Source organism: Cricetulus griseus, chromosome 3 (genome assembly GCF_003668045.3).
Source record: "Cricetulus griseus strain 17A/GY chromosome 3, alternate assembly CriGri-PICRH-1.0, whole genome shotgun sequence".
Taxonomy (NCBI): Eukaryota; Metazoa; Chordata; class Mammalia; order Rodentia; family Cricetidae; genus Cricetulus; species Cricetulus griseus.
The window spans coordinates 80,598,305-80,617,271 of NC_048596.1; the positions used below are offsets into that span (position 1 = coordinate 80,598,305).

Consider the following 18,967-nt stretch of genomic DNA (forward strand, 5'->3'; position numbering starts at 1 on the left):
ATACTCAGATTTTCTGTGTTGTTGCATTTTTTCCTTATATACAAATCTAGATTGTACAAATACTTCAAAGTATTATTCTCTAAGAGTCTTCAAAATTTTCCCATCATGCATTTTCTTTTTATTAGCATATATTAATTATAGAGTACAATGGATTTTGTTAATTTTCAAGCAAGAATATGCTGTATTTACAAGCACTCTGTCTTGTCTCTCCACTGACCCCTCTCCTCTTCCTAAGTAGTCACCTTTTTTTTGTCTTTTTTTCTCCTAAATTCCACACATGGGAGAAAACATGGTTTTGTTTTTCTGAATCTGGCTTATTTTGCTTAACATGATAATCTCCATCTCCATTCATTTTCCTACAATTGAGAAACTTTCTCTCTTATCTAGGACTAAATAAAATTTTATTTTGTTATATATACTGCATTTCTTTATCTATTCGTCTATTGATGAACACCTCTGCTGATTTCTAACTTTGTTCTATAAATAGTATCACAATAAACATGGATGTACAAATATCTCTGAGGTTCACTGGCTTCAATTCCTTCAGGTATACCTAGCAGTGCTATAGCTCAATGATACAGTAGTACTTTTTCCAGTTTTTTTGAGGATCCTTTCTTCTTATTTCCAGAGTGCTGCACAGATTTAGCATTTCCTACCAATAGTGTACAAATGTTAAATCCCCCACTCTTCCACACTTGTCCTTGCCAGCATGTGTTATTGTTTGGTTTCTTGAAGACAGCCATTCTGACTTGAGTGAGTTTGGGCTTCCTTAATGACTAAAGGCTCTGATCCCATCCCCCTTTTATTTGACATTTGTACCTCTTTTCAGAACTGTCCAGTCTATTCAGTTGCCTATTTATTAGCAAGTCATTGTTTTCTGATTTTAATTCATCATTCATTTGTTCTGTTCATTATCCAGCAATTTCCTTTTAGAAATACAATCTATTGCACAGTCTTCAGATCTTCAGCATGATATTATAAATGACACACAGAGCAGAGTGATTATGACAGTAGAACAAATGTCCGTCATCTGACATAACCATCCATGCTCCCCTGTGCTGGGAGCAGTTATAATCTACTTATTCATCAAAAGTCCTGACTGCCATACACTATTATTAACTATGGCCATGAAGAACAGTCATGTCCTGAATGTGCCTGTGCAGCATGAATGACATCAGCCAACCCTAAATCTAATTAGAGCTGTGGAGACAAGTTCAGAAAATAACAAGTTATTATGTCTCTGAAGTTACACTTATCTCAAGGACTTTGGGACCAGTATGCACATCATTCATTTGTAACATCTGCCTTGCACCTGCCAGTGTTCTTTCACTGAGGGTATGAATTAAATTAAGATGTGGTTCCTAAGCTCAGGTCATACTCCAATGGGATACATGTGTTTGTTGTCTCCATTCCATCAGTGTTGGTGAGCTTTGGAATGTAGGATTGGAGCAGTTTTCATCTCTATTTGGTTCATTTAGATCCACCCAAGCATCCCACTATCCATTCACTATCCATTCAGTCATTCTTTCAGGCAACTGCGAATAAGTGGCCTCTGCCATGCACCAAGTGCTATACTAGGCTCTGAAATTACAATGCCGAGTAAGACTGATTTTCTACAATGATGATTTATTGATCATATAATTGAAGGGGACATCTATTTGCAGAATTCAAAATAAACAAAACCCAGGATTGTATCTCAGGATTTGCACACCGAGTTTCTGTCTTGTTTTGTTTTTCCTTTTAGGACTCTAATGGGAGCATTGAAGTTGAACCTTGGAGGTGCTCCAGAGGGTCCAGCAGGGACAGGCAAGACAGAGACTACCAAAGATCTGGCTAAAGCTTTGGCCAAACAGGTATGGGAGTGCCACCAATCTCTACCCTCTCTTTCTACCTCTCTGGATCCCAGGAACAAAGAAGTTCAAGACAATTTAGCCTAATGGGCAAAGTGGGACCCCAGTGCATTTGGTAGAATGAGTGAGGAGCCTTGCTCCTGGCTTATGTTTCTGATTACTCAGCTATGAGGAAATTTATCCGGAATCCTCCCTCTTTGTAGTGTGTGGTCTTCAACTGCTCTGACGGTTTGGATTACAAAGCCATGGGGAAGTTCTTCAAGGGGCTGGCCCAAGCTGGAGCATGGGCCTGTTTTGATGAATTCAATAGGATTGAGGTAACTCTCCTTCTAGGGGATATAACTAAGCGGTCGGACATGGAGGGGCTTTTTTTCTGAGTTCTCAACTCTTAGAGTGTGTTTTCTCTAAGGCCCTTGCATGGAGTAGGTACTTATATACTAAACATAAATAGTTGCACAGAGAAAGCATGTGTACTTTAAACACACCCAATCTCCCTATCATATTCATCCATTCATTGATTCCTTCAGAAGTTAATTTAGGGCAGCTAGTATGTGTCAGTAACTGCATAAGTTCATGGGGCAAAGATTCATAAGAGATGATCTCTTAAATGGTTGCAACTCAAATAAAAATTAAACAAGCAGAATGTGATAGAAGTCTACAGTAGAGATAAAATATTTAAAAAGACACATAACCAAAAAGCATGTGATTGATTCTATTTAGATAGAGTTGAAATCAGAAATAAAAGCATGCGATTTGAACTGGTGGACAGTGAATGCCTCTTAGGTGTCAAGCTAAGATAAAGTGCTGTGGAAATATCTTGCCCACATACACCACACCACACATACACATGACCATACACAAGCACATATTGCTTTCCTTTTCTTTGCCAAAGCCCCAAATCATGCTCCCCATTTTGAGCATAAAGGCCTAGTTCTCAAGTAGCTGAGGTCCTTCCTTGCTGAGTGAGAGGGGATGCTGGCTGAGCACATCTCAGCTGGGCATTATCTCTGCAGGTGGAAGTACTGTCAGTGGTAGCCCAGCAGATTCTCAGCATCCAACAAGCCATTATCCGGAAACTGAAGATGTTCATCTTTGAAGGCACTGAGCTTTCACTGAACCCAACCTGTGCCGTCTTCATCACCATGAACCCTGGATATGCTGGCAGGGCTGAGCTGCCAGATAACCTCAAGGTAAGTGTTGATATTGATCTATGTAGCATAGATGTATTTATAGTGTAGAAGCTTCTAGAAGTATACTCCTAAATACTCATTGATAGCCCGATAGTAGAAATAGCTAATATTTCCAGTGATAAGATATTTGGTCCAGGAACATCTCCCCATCAAGGTCTTACAGTAAGGAAGGACAGATAAATAAAGCTAAATGACAATGAATAGCAGTGAAGGTAGAATAAGAGTCAAATGTTTCAGTTATCTATAGAGATCAGACAGCTGATATAAACAGAAGTCAGCTAGGCATGGTAGAGAGTGGTGAATGCTAAGGCAACATAAATCTCTTATATCCAACCTAATATTGCCAAGAAGGAGTTGTTGCATTTCATTGTTTTCTTCCAGGGGAGGATAGAAAATTTAGTACCCTTACATGAAGTAATCTAATTTTTACATCTTGGCTTATGGCAAAAAGACAATTACTAAGGGTCATACAAAGATCATCTACTTATGAAAGAACACCAAATTTCAGTGTAGAGAACTCTTTGTCAAACCTAAAAAGAACCATATTGATCAACCTCCTTTATTATTAACCTGGTAAGGCCCAAGTCATTTCCTTTCTAAAACATACTGTTTTGTCCCACTAGAGAAAAAGCAAGAGTATGTGTCCTCAGCAGCTCTTGTTGATCTGGCCTGAGCTACAACCACTGTAACATCCACAGGCCCTACTGCTAGTGGAAGGAAAGTGACTCAGAAATGGAAGAAAGACAAATAGGCTCTCTTCAGTGAAAGGCGACCCTACATGACCTTGAGATGCTGTTTTCATGGAAGCACAAATCCAAAGGATATAAGATGTTTAGGTCTTCTATGGAAAGAACGTCTGCCACTCAGTTGCTTAAAAAGAGTGACCAGAGGGCTATATTGATGGCTCAGCCATTAAAGGCTAGACTCACAACCAAAAAGCATGACCAGAGAGACTTCTAAACCTGCTTCTTTATGGATTTCTCCACCCCCTTAGGGAAAAATGATAATAGAGAGATGGCCACACCCTCATCACCGACTTTAGTACCTGTTGCTCTACCGGCTAGAAATACACTGTGATTAGTATCCAGGCAATCTTGTTCAGATAGACCACTTTTCTCTCAGGGTAGAAAATGGGCAAGAAGATCTTTCAAGTGCTCCTCCTCTGTAGGTTGATGTCCTTTTGCTTTCTTTTTGCTGCAATAAAACATTGACCAAAGCAACTTGGAGGAGTATGGTGGTTTGGAAGAAAATGGCCTCCAAAGGGTGTGGCACTATGAGGAGGTCTAGCCTTACTGAAGTAGGTGTGGCCTTGTTGGAGGAAATGTGTTGCTGTGGAGGCAGGCTTTAAGGTTTCGTATATACTCAAGCCACGCCCAGTGAGACAGACCACTTCCTGTTGCAAGTCAAGATGTAAGAACTCTCATCTCCTTCTCTAGCACCATGTCTGCCTGCATACTGCCTTGCTTCCTGCCATAATGATGATGGATTATACCTCTGAACTGTAAGTTAGCCACTATAATTAAATGTTTTTCCTTTGTAAGAGTTGCCATGGCCATGGTGTCTCTTCACAGTGATTGAAGCCCTAACTAAGATAGATAGGAAAGGACTTATTTACCTTATACATAAAAATCATGGTCTTTATTTGAGGGAAGTCAGGGCAAAATTTTAAGCTAGAACCTAGGGGCAGAAACCATATGAGGAATCCTACTTACTGGCCTTCCTGACTTACTCAGATACCTTTCTTTTATATGTCAGGCTAAAGAAGGTACTCTCATTGTGAGCTGGGCCCTTCCATATCAATCAGAAATCAAGAAAATGCCTTCAGACACATGCCCATAGGCCAATTTTTAAATATAGGCAATTTTTAAATTGAGATCCCCTCTACAAAGAGCTGTCTAGGTTAATTGACATAGGCTAGTGAGTGTCAAACTTGAATTTGGACTCCCACGTCACTTTTTTATAACCCAGTTGTTGTAACCACTCTTTGAACTCGCCCTAGCCAATAGTCATGTTAAAGCTGTACTCGAGGCTCTCATGAGACAGACATTACAGGAAGTAGGAAGCAATGGTGTGAGGAAACCCATGTTAGTCTTGGCTCTCCAGCTAGCTAACTGTAAAAGTGAGGCAAGTCCCTTCTCCTCTAAATTCTAATTCTGTTGCTCATTGATTACTAACTATGGGTGTCTTAGTTAGGGTTTCTATCCTTGTGAAGAGACACCATGACCATGGCAACTCTTATAGAAGGAAACATTTAATTGTGGTGGCTCACTTACAGTAGATTCAAGGTTTCATCAGTTATCAACATGGCAGGAAGCAAAGTGGCATGCAGGCAGACATGGTGCTGGAGAAGGAACTAAGAGTTCTTACATCTTGATCAGCAGGTAACAGGAAGTAAACTGAGATACTGGGCATGGCTTGAGCTATGTAGGAGACCTTAAATGCTGCTTCCACAGTAACACACTTCCTAGAACAGGACTACATCTACTCCAACAAGACCACACCTCCTAATAATGCCACTCCCTTTGGAGACCATTTTCTTTCAAACCATCACAATGGGCCACATTTGTTTGTGAACATTTCACTAATATTGGATCATTTGTTCTCAGGGTATTTCTACAAAGGGCTAAAGCTACTAGTTCATTTTGATGAAAAAGTACTGAAGTTTCAGATTATGTAACTTTCCCATGCAGGCAGACATGGTGCTAGAGAACCAGGAATCAGATCTGCTCTTGCCTGATTTCAGAATTCTCATGTTGCATACTGGTCTTGCATTCCTAAATGGCATCTGCTGTCCTACTGAATCCTGGAAAGTTGAGTGATGCTATAAGATGTCCTCATTTGACACAGAGTGAAGTATTGTAAAACCAGCTTCTAGAACCTTCCATGCAGCTCTGAGCGACCCAATGTGATAGCATGTAACTTAGGCAAAGTCAGTCTGCACTAACTTGTCCTCTGGCCCTCCTTCCCTTGGTTGTCAGTGGGTTGACTGGATGATCACATGACTTTTCTTTGTCTCTTAGATGTGCCTCCTCTAAGTATTCATTTTGTGTGCTTGGGCTCTAATTTGTTATTTCTTTTCCAGGCCTTGTTCCGAACAGTGGCCATGATGGTACCAGATTACGCTCTCATTGGAGAAATCTCCCTCTATTCTATGGGCTTTCTGGACTCCAGGAGGTATGTTACATTTGTTTTCCAGTGTGTCCTAGATGCCTTTAAAGAGAAACTTCTTTGTGAAGTAGATTCAAGGTAGATCATTGGGAAGAAAGAATAAAAACTCAAGAAACTTTATTTTAGCTGATTTGAGAACATGTAGCCCTGACTTTGGTCCTGGCCCCATTCCTGACTGAGATACGGCCCAGATACCCCTGAAAGGAGCTCTTCTCTGCTCTATACATCCAGACACTGTAAAAACTGTAGCCACTCATATCCTTCCCACCCCTCACAGTTACACATCTAACCCCATATTACTAATGGCTTAAAACAATATAACACATGAAATGATTCCAAAGATGCCAAGAAAAATATAGTGTCACTTAATGAATTTGACAATTTAGTTAAATTGTTAGCAATATGACATTTATTTACTCCAATTAATGGTGTTATTTGTGATTCAAGCATATCCCAGTTTTCCAAAAACACACAATGATTGATGTCTTTATGTATGATAGCATATACTCACAGCAGCACACACACAAAGAATTGGGAATCATCATTGCAAAATGTCTTATATTGACCCAGTCCAAATTTTACATTTTTTGTTTTTGTGTTTTTTGTTGTTTTGTTTTGTTGTTGTCATTCCTGTAATCAATAGATTTCGTTGTTGCAATAAATATCTCTTCAGGGGAGTGTATATGTGTTCCTTATTTGTAACCTAAGAGAAAATTTCATAAAACTTATATCACCCTTCCTTGGCAAGAGGCTTCCTCTGAACTACAGAGTTATTTTTTCCCTAACTGTAAACCTGGATCACATTGGTTTGACTACTCAGTTCACCATCTGCCTAATGCTAAGCCTTGTGCTAAAGTGTGAACAACATGAGTCTCTGTTTTTAAGACTGAATCCATTTTCTAACGGGAATCATTACAAGAGCAATGTGCCTAATTGTATTAGTTAGGGCAACCCTGATGCTCTAATCCCAATGGTACAGCATGACAAATGTTTTCTTTACACTCACTCAAAATGCCAAATGGATAGTTCTAGTCAGGAGATTGTCCCTTAGTGGATGGGTCAGGAAACTGGAATACTTACACATGGCTACAACATATGGCATGGGATATCTCATGGAGGAGGGTTTTATGGGCCAGCCTGGATCTGACATATATCATGACTTATATCACTTGTTCACCCAGCACTCTAGCTATATGCAGTCTAAGAAATGTGGGTCTCAGCCTTGTGTCCAGAAAGACTAAGAAATAGACATGCATGCACGTTTGTGCATAATATGATGTGTATATTACACTTTTGAATTAGCTTTCTTGAATTAAAAATCAAACCAGGTATCACACAATATTGTAATGTCACAGAAGTGGAAAAGGTAATTTTCCCCCAGTAAACCTTACTTTTACTCTTCAGGGAGTGACACTGTTAATAGTTTAATGCATTATTTCAAACTTGTGTGTGCCTGCATGAGTACACATGCATTCATACACACACGAAGCATATAATGTGACTTCACTTAGAGTGTATGTTGGATATATCTGCTTGCTTGCTTTCATCCTATCTTTGAAAGAGAGTTGTAGAGAGTTGTGTTTCCTTAGTTAGCTATGCTGGCTTTGGTAAGAAGACTTGCTCACTAAGCCCACGGGCAAGCCTAGTTTCTGAAGGGGCTGCAATGAGGACTGAAGACATGTCTTTGCCCTTGTACAGTCTTGCCCAGAAGATTGTCGCCACCTACCGCCTGTGCTCTGAGCAACTCTCATCCCAGCATCACTATGACTATGGCATGCGGGCTGTCAAGTCTGTGCTCACAGCTGCAGGCAATCTGAAACTTAAGTACCCTGAGGAAAATGAAAGTGTTTTGCTGCTCCGGGCCTTGCTGGATGTCAACCTGGCCAAGTTCTTGGCTCAAGATGTCCCCCTGTTTCAGGTACTCAAGCTCAACTTCGAATGAAATATTTTCATCTGCATCTTCCCACATCTGCCACCTCTTGCAACCTTTCTCTTTCCAGCCATCCTACTTGAGAGAGAGAGAGAGAGAGAGAGAGAGAGAGAGAGAGAGAGAGAGAGAGAGGAGAGGAGAGAGAGAGAGAGAGGAGAGGAGAGGAGAGAGAGGAGAGGAGAGGAGAGGAGAGGAGAGGAGAGGAGAGGAGAGGAGAGGAGAGGAGAGGAGAGGAGAGGAGAGGAGAGAGAGAAAGAATGTCAGTGCATGTAGACTAGAGTTTCATTTCTGGTGCCATTGTCTATTGCTCTCCATCTTTTTTAAGACCCGTTCTCACTGTGTAGCTCTAGCTGGCCTGGAACTCACTGTATAGACCATCCTAGCCTCAGTGTCACAGAGATCTGCCTGCCTCTGCCTCCCATTCTGAGATTCAAGGTCTGAACAGCCATGAGGGGCCTTCCACCTTATTTTTGAAGAGAAGATTTCTCATTGAACCTGGAGCTTACCAAATCAGCTAGATTGTCTGGCCAGTGAGCTCCAAGACCCCACCAGTCTCTGCCTTCTCAGAGCTTGGATTACTGGCACCTGTCCCCACACCTAGCTTTTTACATGAGTGTTCAGGATCCAAACCAGGCCCTAATGCTTTCACAGCAAGCACTTCGGTGACTGAGACTGGTGCCCACCCCATCACACCCTTTGCCCAACCTCTCCATGTTATTAATAGTAAAAAAGCAAAAATCCCTATTTAGTTCTAAAATTTAATAAAAATGTCTTCACAATTTGCTTTAGGTCTAGGCCATGGCTTTTATCTAATGGAATTAGTTTCTTTTATAACTAATTTAAGGCCTCTCTTCCTTATCAGGCTGTGAGCACCATAAAGGCATAAATCAACTTGTTAGTCTGTGTCTTGACTAGAAAAACAGTAGTATGGGCCTACTAAATCTTTTCTGGCTTCTAAAATTATTCAGGAGGGAAATCCTGATACAAAGACTTGGCATTTTAAGTCCAGGAAAAAACAAGCTTAGCAAATTCTCTAATATTTCTTCTGTTTGTAGATCTCCTTTTAGGAAAGGTGAGCTAACCTATCGGATCCCCCTCCCCTTCTTTTGAATCCTCCTATGACAGGGAATTATCTCAGATCTGTTTCCTGGAGTTGTTCTTCCAACGCCAGACTATGAAGTTTTCCTGGAAGTGCTGGAAAGCAACATCAGAAAGATGAAGCTGCAGCCAGTGCCTTGGTTTATTGGGAAGATCATCCAGGTTAGTTTCTTGCGCCCAAGTGGAACTGTACCACTGTCCACTGGAGTCAGGAATGAGAAAGTCCTCGGGCAGATGTGAGATGGACTAACAACCATAAAGGCCTAAGTAGCAAAGGAGCTAAAAGACCCATTTGACAATCTATCATACCATTAGCTTTTTGTTCCTATAAGATAAAATTTACAATCCACTGTTTTACCTAGGCATGTGATGGTGTGCATGTGTAATCCCCAGGAGGCCAGCCTGGGCTACAAGAGTGAGACTGTCTCTGTCTCAAAACAATAACAACAACAAAACAAAATAAAATAAATGCCAGCACTTGTCCTATGGCCATCTTCTTGGGAAATGCCTGTGGAAACACTGAGGTTTTCATCACTCTGGATACACAATTCCAACTCAGACTTCCTTGGCCTTCAAAGTGGGATTTACTCACCTAACCTGAAAAGCACAGGAATGTGTTAGCCTTAGGCACAGTGGATCCAGGTTTCTGGGTAACTGCACTGGGAATATTGCTCTTGGTCTGTGAGCCCAGCCTCCCTCCCTGTATTTAATCTTCATTTTTAGTTGTCACCTTCTACCCCAATAGTCTCAGAATTTATTTTGTCACAGAGGAGAAAGAGTTCTGCTCTCCAAATGGCTCCATAAATGTTTGAAGTTGGGACTGAGGAGGCAATTCTGTGGGTGAAGTGCTGCTGCACAAGCCTAAGGAGCAGAGTTCTGTTCCCCAGCACCCCTGTAAAAACCAGACCCAGCAGCAAACATCCGTAACATCAGCAGTGGTGGTGAGCTGCTAGAGATGAGTGGACCTTGGAGCCACTAGCAGCTGTCTGTCTCAATAAGGGAACTTCTGTTTCCAAAAGATACCCCAAAATAATGGAGGGCACTAGAATACATACAATGTCAGTCTCTGGCCTCCACTTACTTGTCCACACAGGTGAACAAATACATAACACCATACACACACCAAAGTCTCAACATTTGGATTGCTCTCTTCCAATTCAGAAGCAATGACAGAGATAAAACCTAGACCAAATGGAGACAAAGTAAGCCCCACCCTTCACATCACATCATCATTAGCTAGGAGTGTACTATCAGTAGGCCACAGAAATCATAGACTCTCCTTGGCCCAGACCTTGAGGAGCCTCCATGAAGCTTCATGCTAGTCCTGATGTTCCCTTCTGGGACCAATCTCTAAGTAAATCTGACTTATAACTTGTAATAATAAATTCAATGGAACATGCCCCAAATGTTCTTTCTTTGCAGACTCACAGATTAGAGTCACAGAGACCACAAATACCATCTAATCTAGACCTCGAAAGAGCACTGAGGTCCAGAGAGGAACTGCATTTGGTATTATATGGACTCAGGTTCAAATCTCATTCCCATGGGATCTGAGGTAAATTATTTCACCTCTCTGGGTCTCAGTTTTCTCATCTGTGAAATGGAAGGAGAAGAAGCTTCCCTAAAGAAGTTTGAGAGAGTATGTATGCAAAGCACTGGACAGTGCATGGAACTCTATTTGTATCATCTCCTCAGTCATCATCAGCTTCATCAGTTTTGTCATTTCTCAAGTGACATTAGATGAAGCAAAGGTCAAAGTAGGACCCAATTCTATAGACTCTGAGACCAGATTGACTTCTTGTAACAATTTTTCTCCTCAGTTTACCACCACTTGAGCTCATTTTTTAAAGATTTCATTTAATCTGATGTTGAATCTGAATTCATTTTGGTGGACTATCCTTTTCACTAGGCCTGGGCCTTTATTTCCAATATTTTATTATGAAATATTCTAAACTTCAAAAAATGAAAAGAATTACTAATAAAATACCCCCACCCATCTAGATTTTACAATGAACCTTTTATAATACTTATTTTATTCTCATCCATTATCATCCATCCATCTACCCAAGCATGTATCCATTCATCCATACATCCACCCAGCCATTCATTATTCAACCATACATATATCCATTCATCCATCCATCTAACTCTCCATCTGTCCATCCATCCAATCATATACCCACTTATCCAGCCACCCACATTATCATCCATCTGTTTATCCATCCATTCAGCTGTATATCCACTCATACATCTATCCATCCATCCATCCATCCATCCATCCATCCATCCATCCATCTTACTCTTAAAGTATTCCAAAATAATTTGCAGACATATGGATAAACTTTTATGTAGTTTAATGCTGATTTTCAAAACTAAAGTTATATCTTCTAAAACAAAGTATGTAGAATTACTTGTCTTTGTGTATCTTGATAACTTCATAGTAATTTCCGGGAAGGCAAGAGGCTATTGAGTCATTAATGCCTTCTGTTCTGTTTTCACCTCTATTCACTTAAATGTCTCTCAAATCTACCTACCCTTAAAGCTTTCTTGATGGCTGAGAATTTGTTGTTTCATTCTTTCTCTGTCTACAGCACCTAGAGCCATGCCCGTCATCCAGTAGATGCTCAATAAATATTTGCTGGTGTACATTTTCCTCTTCTACCACTCTCACTATTATTGCCTTCTTTGATTCTCCTTGTTGCTCACCTCCAAGGTGAAAAATAATGAGAACTTGATCTTTAAGATAAAAAGCTTCCCGTGTCTCTTTTCTCTGATGGGCTCACTATCTAAAGAGGACATTTTTTCACATAAATAAAAAATGACTGGAGTGTTTGTAGTTCAGATATATGAGCTACTTGTCACAGGCAGAAAGGGAGGATCAGGAAATGTAAAAAAAAAAAAATGGCCTTCTATGAAAACTGCTGTTGATACTTGAATTAATTACTTTTCTGTTGCTGTGATAAAGTAACTGGTAGAAGAAGGAATTTTGTGGGCTTAACAATTCTGGAGGGATGAGAGTCCATCATGGTGGGGAGATGTAGCAGACGGCAGCAGGCCTGGCAGCAGGACAAAGGAGCAGACAGAGATTTTACTTGTCAACCACGAGCACTAAGCAAAGAGGTTGAACTATCAAAGCCACCTCCAGTGACATACCCCCCCACACCCCAATCAGCTTCATCAACTGGGGACCAAGTGTTTAAATGCCATAGTCTATAGAGGACATTCTCATTCAAACCACTATTGTACGAAAGGGGAGGGGTTAGATTCACATGGAATGTAATTGGTATGTTGGAGCCTAGCTCAGAAAATACAGTTTTATCAACTGAGAGCCCCAGTCAGGTCAGAACAGTACATAGACCTTCTGATTGAAAAATTTCCAATAGAAAATGCAGTTGCACCTGGAAAAGCTGTTGCTGCTATTGATGCATAACATACTGCTATTATTGGTCTTTTTTATATAAATATAAATATATATATATATATATATATATATATATAAAGATAATGCAGTTGCTAAAAGATCCCCATTTCCTTTTCCTCTTTAAAAGTAAATGCCATATCCAATAAATTATTAATATGGGTGTACGTGTACATATATTCATCAGAAATAAAATATTGTGAATCATAATTGCCCTGTTCTACTATAAAACACTATAGCTAATTCTTCCAGCCTAATTTTTTGGGCATCAGTAATCTAACCTCTCTACATCCCCACACTCTCCACTCCCCTTCCTACCTCTAGTGGCCACCATCTAGTTCTTAATTCTAATGAGCTCATAAAAATAATTAATCTATGTCTTGGGAAATAGGAATGTAATCACCTGATTTGGTCAATACAAATTCTGTATTAAATTATTATAGTATGCCCAAATATGAGTCTATTATTTTTGTTTGTAAATTGGCATGCCAGTATTGAAGTCAGAGGACAATTTTCTTTTTTCACATTTCTTTCCTTTTATTGAATTTTTTTAAATTGAGCTATACATTTTCCCTCTGCTCCTCTTCCCTCCGCCCTCCCCTCCCCCCTCCCCCCCCCGCCCCTACACTCCCAATTTACTCAGGAGATCCTGTCTTTTTCCCCTTCCTAGGCAGACTGGTATATGTCTCTCTTGGGGTCCCAGAGGATAATTTTCAAAAGTTGGTTCTCTCCTTCCACCAGGGGCTGGATGTATTCAGGGGACTCATCTGAGCAATCAAGTGATAATTAGCATATAAACAGGTGAAGGACAAATAGCACCTCCAATCTAGTAGGCAATCTAAGGAACATCTATATTTAACTAAGACATATTTAAACAATAGACCACTAAAAGGGCTGCAGCTCATAAGAGTTAATGTGATCTTGAAGATCTGCTATCTGCCTCTCATTGGTCTCTCAGTTGTAGTGCAGGGCAGTGTGCCAGAATTAACACCCTGTATTATTTCTCTTCTCAGATCTATGAGATGATGCTGGTAAGACATGGCTACATGATTGTTGGAGATCCTATGGGTGGCAAGACATCAGCTTATAAAGTTCTGGCTGCAGCTCTGGGTGAACTACATGAAGGTAAAGCTTGCCCCCTTGGCTTGCAGGGAGGTCAGGACTTCCTGGACAGTTGTCTGACTCTATGGACACAATGCCAGGCAATGAGCTTTGCCAGCTTGGGTGTTGATATATGAGTTAAAAGCAGAGCACAGGTTGAGAAGCACTAATGTGGGTAAATATACGTAACAAGCAGAGGTTATGTTTTATCACCAAACTGTGGGTTTCTTTTCTTCCATTTGTTTGTTTCTGTAGAATATGCAAACATGTAATTTTGAAAAGCATGTCTATGTTGCACATAGTTTATATAAGAAATTGAACTAAAATGGTTTTCTTTGGGACTGGAGAGATGGCTCAGTGGTTAATAGTGATTTTCACTCTTCCAGAGGACCTAGATTCCATTTAAAAATATTTTCTTGCCAGGCATGGTGGCTCATGCTTTTAATACCAGCACTCAGCAGGCAGGGACAGGCAATCTCTGAGTTGGAAGCCAGCCAGGTCTACATAGTGAGTTCCAGGACAGTGAGATATACAAAATAGACCTTGTGTCAAAAATAAATAAATAAATAAATAAATAAATAAATGTTTTCTTTTCCTTATTATTTATTTGGGAGTTTTAATTTTTTATGTCATTTTTTGAGGCTGTATCTCACCATTATAGCCCAGGCTTGTCTTAAAACTCATGATTCTCCTGCCTCAGTCTCCCAAGTGCTGAGATTGTAGGTATGTACCACCCCACCTAGGTAAAACTGTTCTCTAATAAACTATAATGAGCTTTTGCTTTGAGGATTGACCATTTCTCCAGTCCCAATAAATAACTTGGGCATTTCAAATTTAAACACAGTGCTAGTTTTGGTATTTGAATGAATCTAAAGAGGAGCTAAGGAGAAGTCTCAGAGGTTAAGAGTGTTTGTGGCCTTTCCAGAGGACCTCAACTGGGTTCCTAACACCCATGTCTGGCTGCTCTCAACCCTCTTGTAACTTCAGCTCTGTGGGACATGATGCCCTCTTCTGGCTTCTAGGGGGTACTTGCACTCATGGGGCATACACACACACTAAATAAATAAATAAATAAATAAATAAATAAATAAATAAATAGATTTTCTAAAAAGAAAGGGAACTAAGGAGAGAGGAGCCTGCATCATTTGTCTTTGGTTCTTTATTGGCCTATGGGCTTCAACTTTTCCTTGAAAGATTATGTACATGCTCCAAGTGGTGATGAAGGAATGTCTCATTTTACCACAGCCAAAATTTAATAAGTAAAATAAGTTTAAATTTTAAAAATGTCACTTTCTGTCATTAAATAGATGGTGCTATGCCATCTGCCAGCCACTTGGCTCCTGGTACCAGTAGTGCTTGTTTCTCGGGGACAAATGTCAGTTAAGAGCAGTTGAGAGGCTTGCAGGGCTTAACCAGTCCTTTGGATGGAGAAACACAGTGATGGTTCCTCAGAATCATTTCACCTGTCAAGGTTTCATCATCCCAGGCCAGGGCCAAGGGCGGCTGACACCAGGCACAAAAGGAAAGCTAGTGGAATATTGGTTTTTTTTTTTTTCTTTAATGTTTGAGTTCTTCTCAGTCAAGTCAGATGCCTTTAGTCACGAATCTCACATTTGTCCAGTTTTGAAATAAGACTCAGAAGAAAGTATGGTTACAAGTTAATGGTTCTGATAACCCACAGTATGAGGCCTAATCTATTTAGATATCCCAGTCTTTATAAAGGCTGAGCATCATTTTATAGACTCACCAATCTGGTGGTCTTCTGTCTAATGTCTGGTCTCACCAAAGCCTTTGTAATGGGCCGGACTTTCTCACCCAGCCAACCAGATGGAGGAGTTTGCTGTAGAGTTCAAGATCATCAACCCCAAGGCCATCACAATGGGGCAGCTGTATGGCTGTTTTGATGCAGTGAGCCACGAGTGGACAGATGGTGTCCTAGCCAATGCTTTCAGAGAACAAGCATCTTCTATAACTGATGACCGCAAATGGATTATATTTGATGGGCCAGTGGATGCTGTTTGGATTGAAAATATGAACACTGTCCTGGATGACAATAAAAAGGTAGCTATCATGTCATTCACTTATTCATGGATAATTAAAACTGTACAAAACATGGATTTGTTACCCTAGGATAAATGCCCCCCCAATAGTTATCATCAGTTCATTAATTATGCTTCCATTTATACTTGTAGTCAGTAAGCTTTTTGAGATTTAAAATATAAACAGAAAGGCTTGGGGTGTAGCTCAGTGACAGAGCCTTACCTCACAGAGCTTGGGTTCCATCCCCAACACCACAAAGAAAGAAATAGTATGAAAACAGCCACAGTCACAGAGATTCTAAACAAGTAAGTCCAGCTGCAGTCACAGATGTGAGTCTATTTTATTAGTTATTTAGAGATGCCATAAACTGGCTGGTCATAAGTTCTACCATAGCTGTGACCTCTCTGGTGACATATACAGTGGCATGGACTGAGGAACACACAGAATTTTTTTAACAAAATTGGATGAACCACAGGAATGGCTGCCATTTGCTCTTCTTCCATGAGTCACCAGGGCTCAGGTTTTGTCTCCTGATTTAAATGTCTCACTTGAGTCTGTGTTGCCGAGTGGCAAGTTATGCCCTGAGTGGATGTTCTGAGGCTCACCTGTCAGTCTTCACTACATGCTACCAGGATGTGCCTGCCAACCACGAGGGTCCTCTGATAGTCTCTCTTTCCATCCTAAAAGGGATTTAAGGAGCAATTCTTGTCATCCCAGTCATGGGCTAGACCATGTGGCAGGTTCAAAAACAGTGGTTTGTCAGAGATATGAGCAAACAAAACAGGCTAAAGGTATGCAGGTAAATTCCATGTTCACTTGTGCCTAATGGCACTGACCTGTGATCCCAACTACTCAGGAGGCTGAAACAGGAGGATGACTAGTTCAAGGTCTGCCTGAGCTAAAGAGTGAGTTCAAAGCCAGCATGGGCAACATAGTGAGAGCTGTCTTCAGGTGAAATTTAAAATAATAATAACACAAAGAGACCAAGACACTTCATAAGCACTAATAACACCTCACTGTTTACCTCAGGCTGCAATCCAGTGTGTCTTCCTTGCCTAGAATTACAAGTCTTTCAACCATGACAACACTCCCCAGCACATCTGCCCATGTCTCACCAGAGGGCTTTCGTCACTCTGTATTTGCTTATCAACCCCAAGAGGACAGGAATTATTGTCTGCCTTATCCTGTGCACTTAGAATGATACCCGGTACATAGTAGGTTCTTAACACCTACTATGAGTAGGTGTTACAAAATTGAGTCAATTTTGTCTCCACTGGGACCCTTCATTTGCAGATGAAATTTAAGCCTGCCCTCTGCCCTCACCCTCCATCTGTGTTTAATGAGTGGGGCATCTATCCCTGTGGACCCCCGCTTTGCACTTTCAGTCATGTGTGATGAGTGGGACATCTAACCCTGTGCACCACCCCCAAACCTGTGCATTTTCAGCTGTGTTTAATGAGTGGCGAGATCATACAGATGAGCCCCAAGATGAGTCTGATATTTGAGCCAGCAGACCTGGAGCAGGCCTCCCCTGCCACCGTGAGCAGGTGAGCTGGTGCTCTGGCACCTGGGTGGAGGTGGGGGTCCACTCACCTTAAGTGGGGAGGGAGAGTGCTAAAAGTCCACAGGTGTGATCACCCATTCGATGTGTTGTTCATTTTGACTGTTACATAATTGGTCCTAAGCACACATGCATCATGGAAGTCTAATATCAAACCAGAATTCTGAAAAGAGTTTGATGTGTCCTGAAGTAGAACTTTGATTTGCCTGGAACCCAGCAAATTCTTCCCATCAGTTCCCTTCCCTGTCCTTCCTTTCTCTTCCATTTCCTTCCCCTCCCCTCTCCATCCCTGCACAAGACATCAAACCCAGGCTTTGAGAATCCTGGCTGAGCACAGTACCCTTACTACAGGTCAAGGTAGGAAAACTGAAAGAGCAACAGCGACCATTCATAAAGCTCCTGCGAAGGGTTGAAAAGCCAGTCACTACATTCATGTTAATTACAATCACCCTTTGATGACTGTTATCACCCCTACTTTATACACAGGGAAACAGAAGCACAACTGCTAGTAATACACCTTGCTTGTCTCATTTTGAATCTCATAGTTCTTTGAGCAGGACTGTGCATACATGTGTGTGCATGCACCCATGTGGGCCCCCATGTGAAGATGCAGAGAGGGCCACAGGAAGGTGGAATAGTCTGGCCTTGTTCACTAGACAGCACACGTCCCCTGAGTATATGCCCCCAAGAAGCTTTCATGGATGAAGAGGAGACCTGCTAGCAAACATTCATAGCAGCTCAGCTCCCAGCACCAAACAGCCCAATGAGACAGCCCAAATGTCCATCGAGAGGAATGAATTAATAAGGCATATCTGAAATACATTTATATGTATGTCACAAAATAAATGAGTTGCATTGACATGCAACTATACAAACAAATCTTAATAACTGGATTAAGGATTAAATCTTAAAAACACTAAATACAAAAGTAAACTACAGACCAATAAGATGTCTTGGCAGGTGAAGGGTTTGCTACCCATGCTTGATGATCTGAGTTGATTCCCAAACCCATGTAAAGGTGAAGGAGAGAACTGACTCCACAGAGTTGTCCGCTGATCTCCACATGTTCCCAGTGCCATGTGTGCCCTCATACACATCATATACACATATACAATAGTAGGTAAACAAATTTTAAAGGGAAACCACAAATTGATGATAATATAGTACCCCTGTTAAATGGTTTAAGAACTCAAGCACTCTGTACATTGTATGTGTGTGTGTGTGTGTGTGTGTGTGTGTGTGTTATTGTATCAACATACAAAAGACGTGACAGAAACAACATAAGAAATTGGACATGAGAGGAAAATTAAATAAAGTGAAATTAAACAGGAGGAGGAGGAAGAGAGGCAAAGGAAGGGCTGGCCTGGGGCACTGGCTCAGTGGTTCAGAGCCCTTGCTCCTCTTCCAGATGACCTGAGTTCAGTTCCTAGCACTCATGTCAAGAGTCAAACAACTGCCTGTATCTAGGGGACAGAGCACACTCCTGGCCTCTTTGGGCCCCTGCACACATATGGCACACTGCCACATAAACACATACACATACATAGAAATAAAAGTATATTTTTAAACAAAACAGAGAAAGAGGGAAGAAGAGGAAGGAGAGATCATTTT

The 18,967-nt window shown here is 41.0% G+C and overlaps 1 protein-coding gene across 1 annotated transcript in view; it reads left to right on the forward strand.

Annotated features, from left to right (window-relative positions):
* The window catches only part of Dnah3 (dynein axonemal heavy chain 3), a 163,945-nt gene that overhangs the window by 67,947 nt on the left and 77,031 nt on the right, over positions 1-18,967 (forward strand). The window contains exons 29-37 of the mRNA XM_035441306.1: positions 1,745-1,853; positions 2,054-2,167; positions 2,864-3,040; positions 6,123-6,214; positions 7,907-8,126; positions 9,264-9,398; positions 13,668-13,779; positions 15,575-15,816; positions 17,242-17,342. Coding sequence (XP_035297197.1) covers positions 1,745-1,853; positions 2,054-2,167; positions 2,864-3,040; positions 6,123-6,214; positions 7,907-8,126; positions 9,264-9,398; positions 13,668-13,779; positions 15,575-15,816; positions 17,242-17,342 — 1,302 coding nt within the window. The remainder of the gene's footprint in view (positions 1-1,744; positions 1,854-2,053; positions 2,168-2,863; positions 3,041-6,122; positions 6,215-7,906; positions 8,127-9,263; positions 9,399-13,667; positions 13,780-15,574; positions 15,817-17,241; positions 17,343-18,967) is intronic.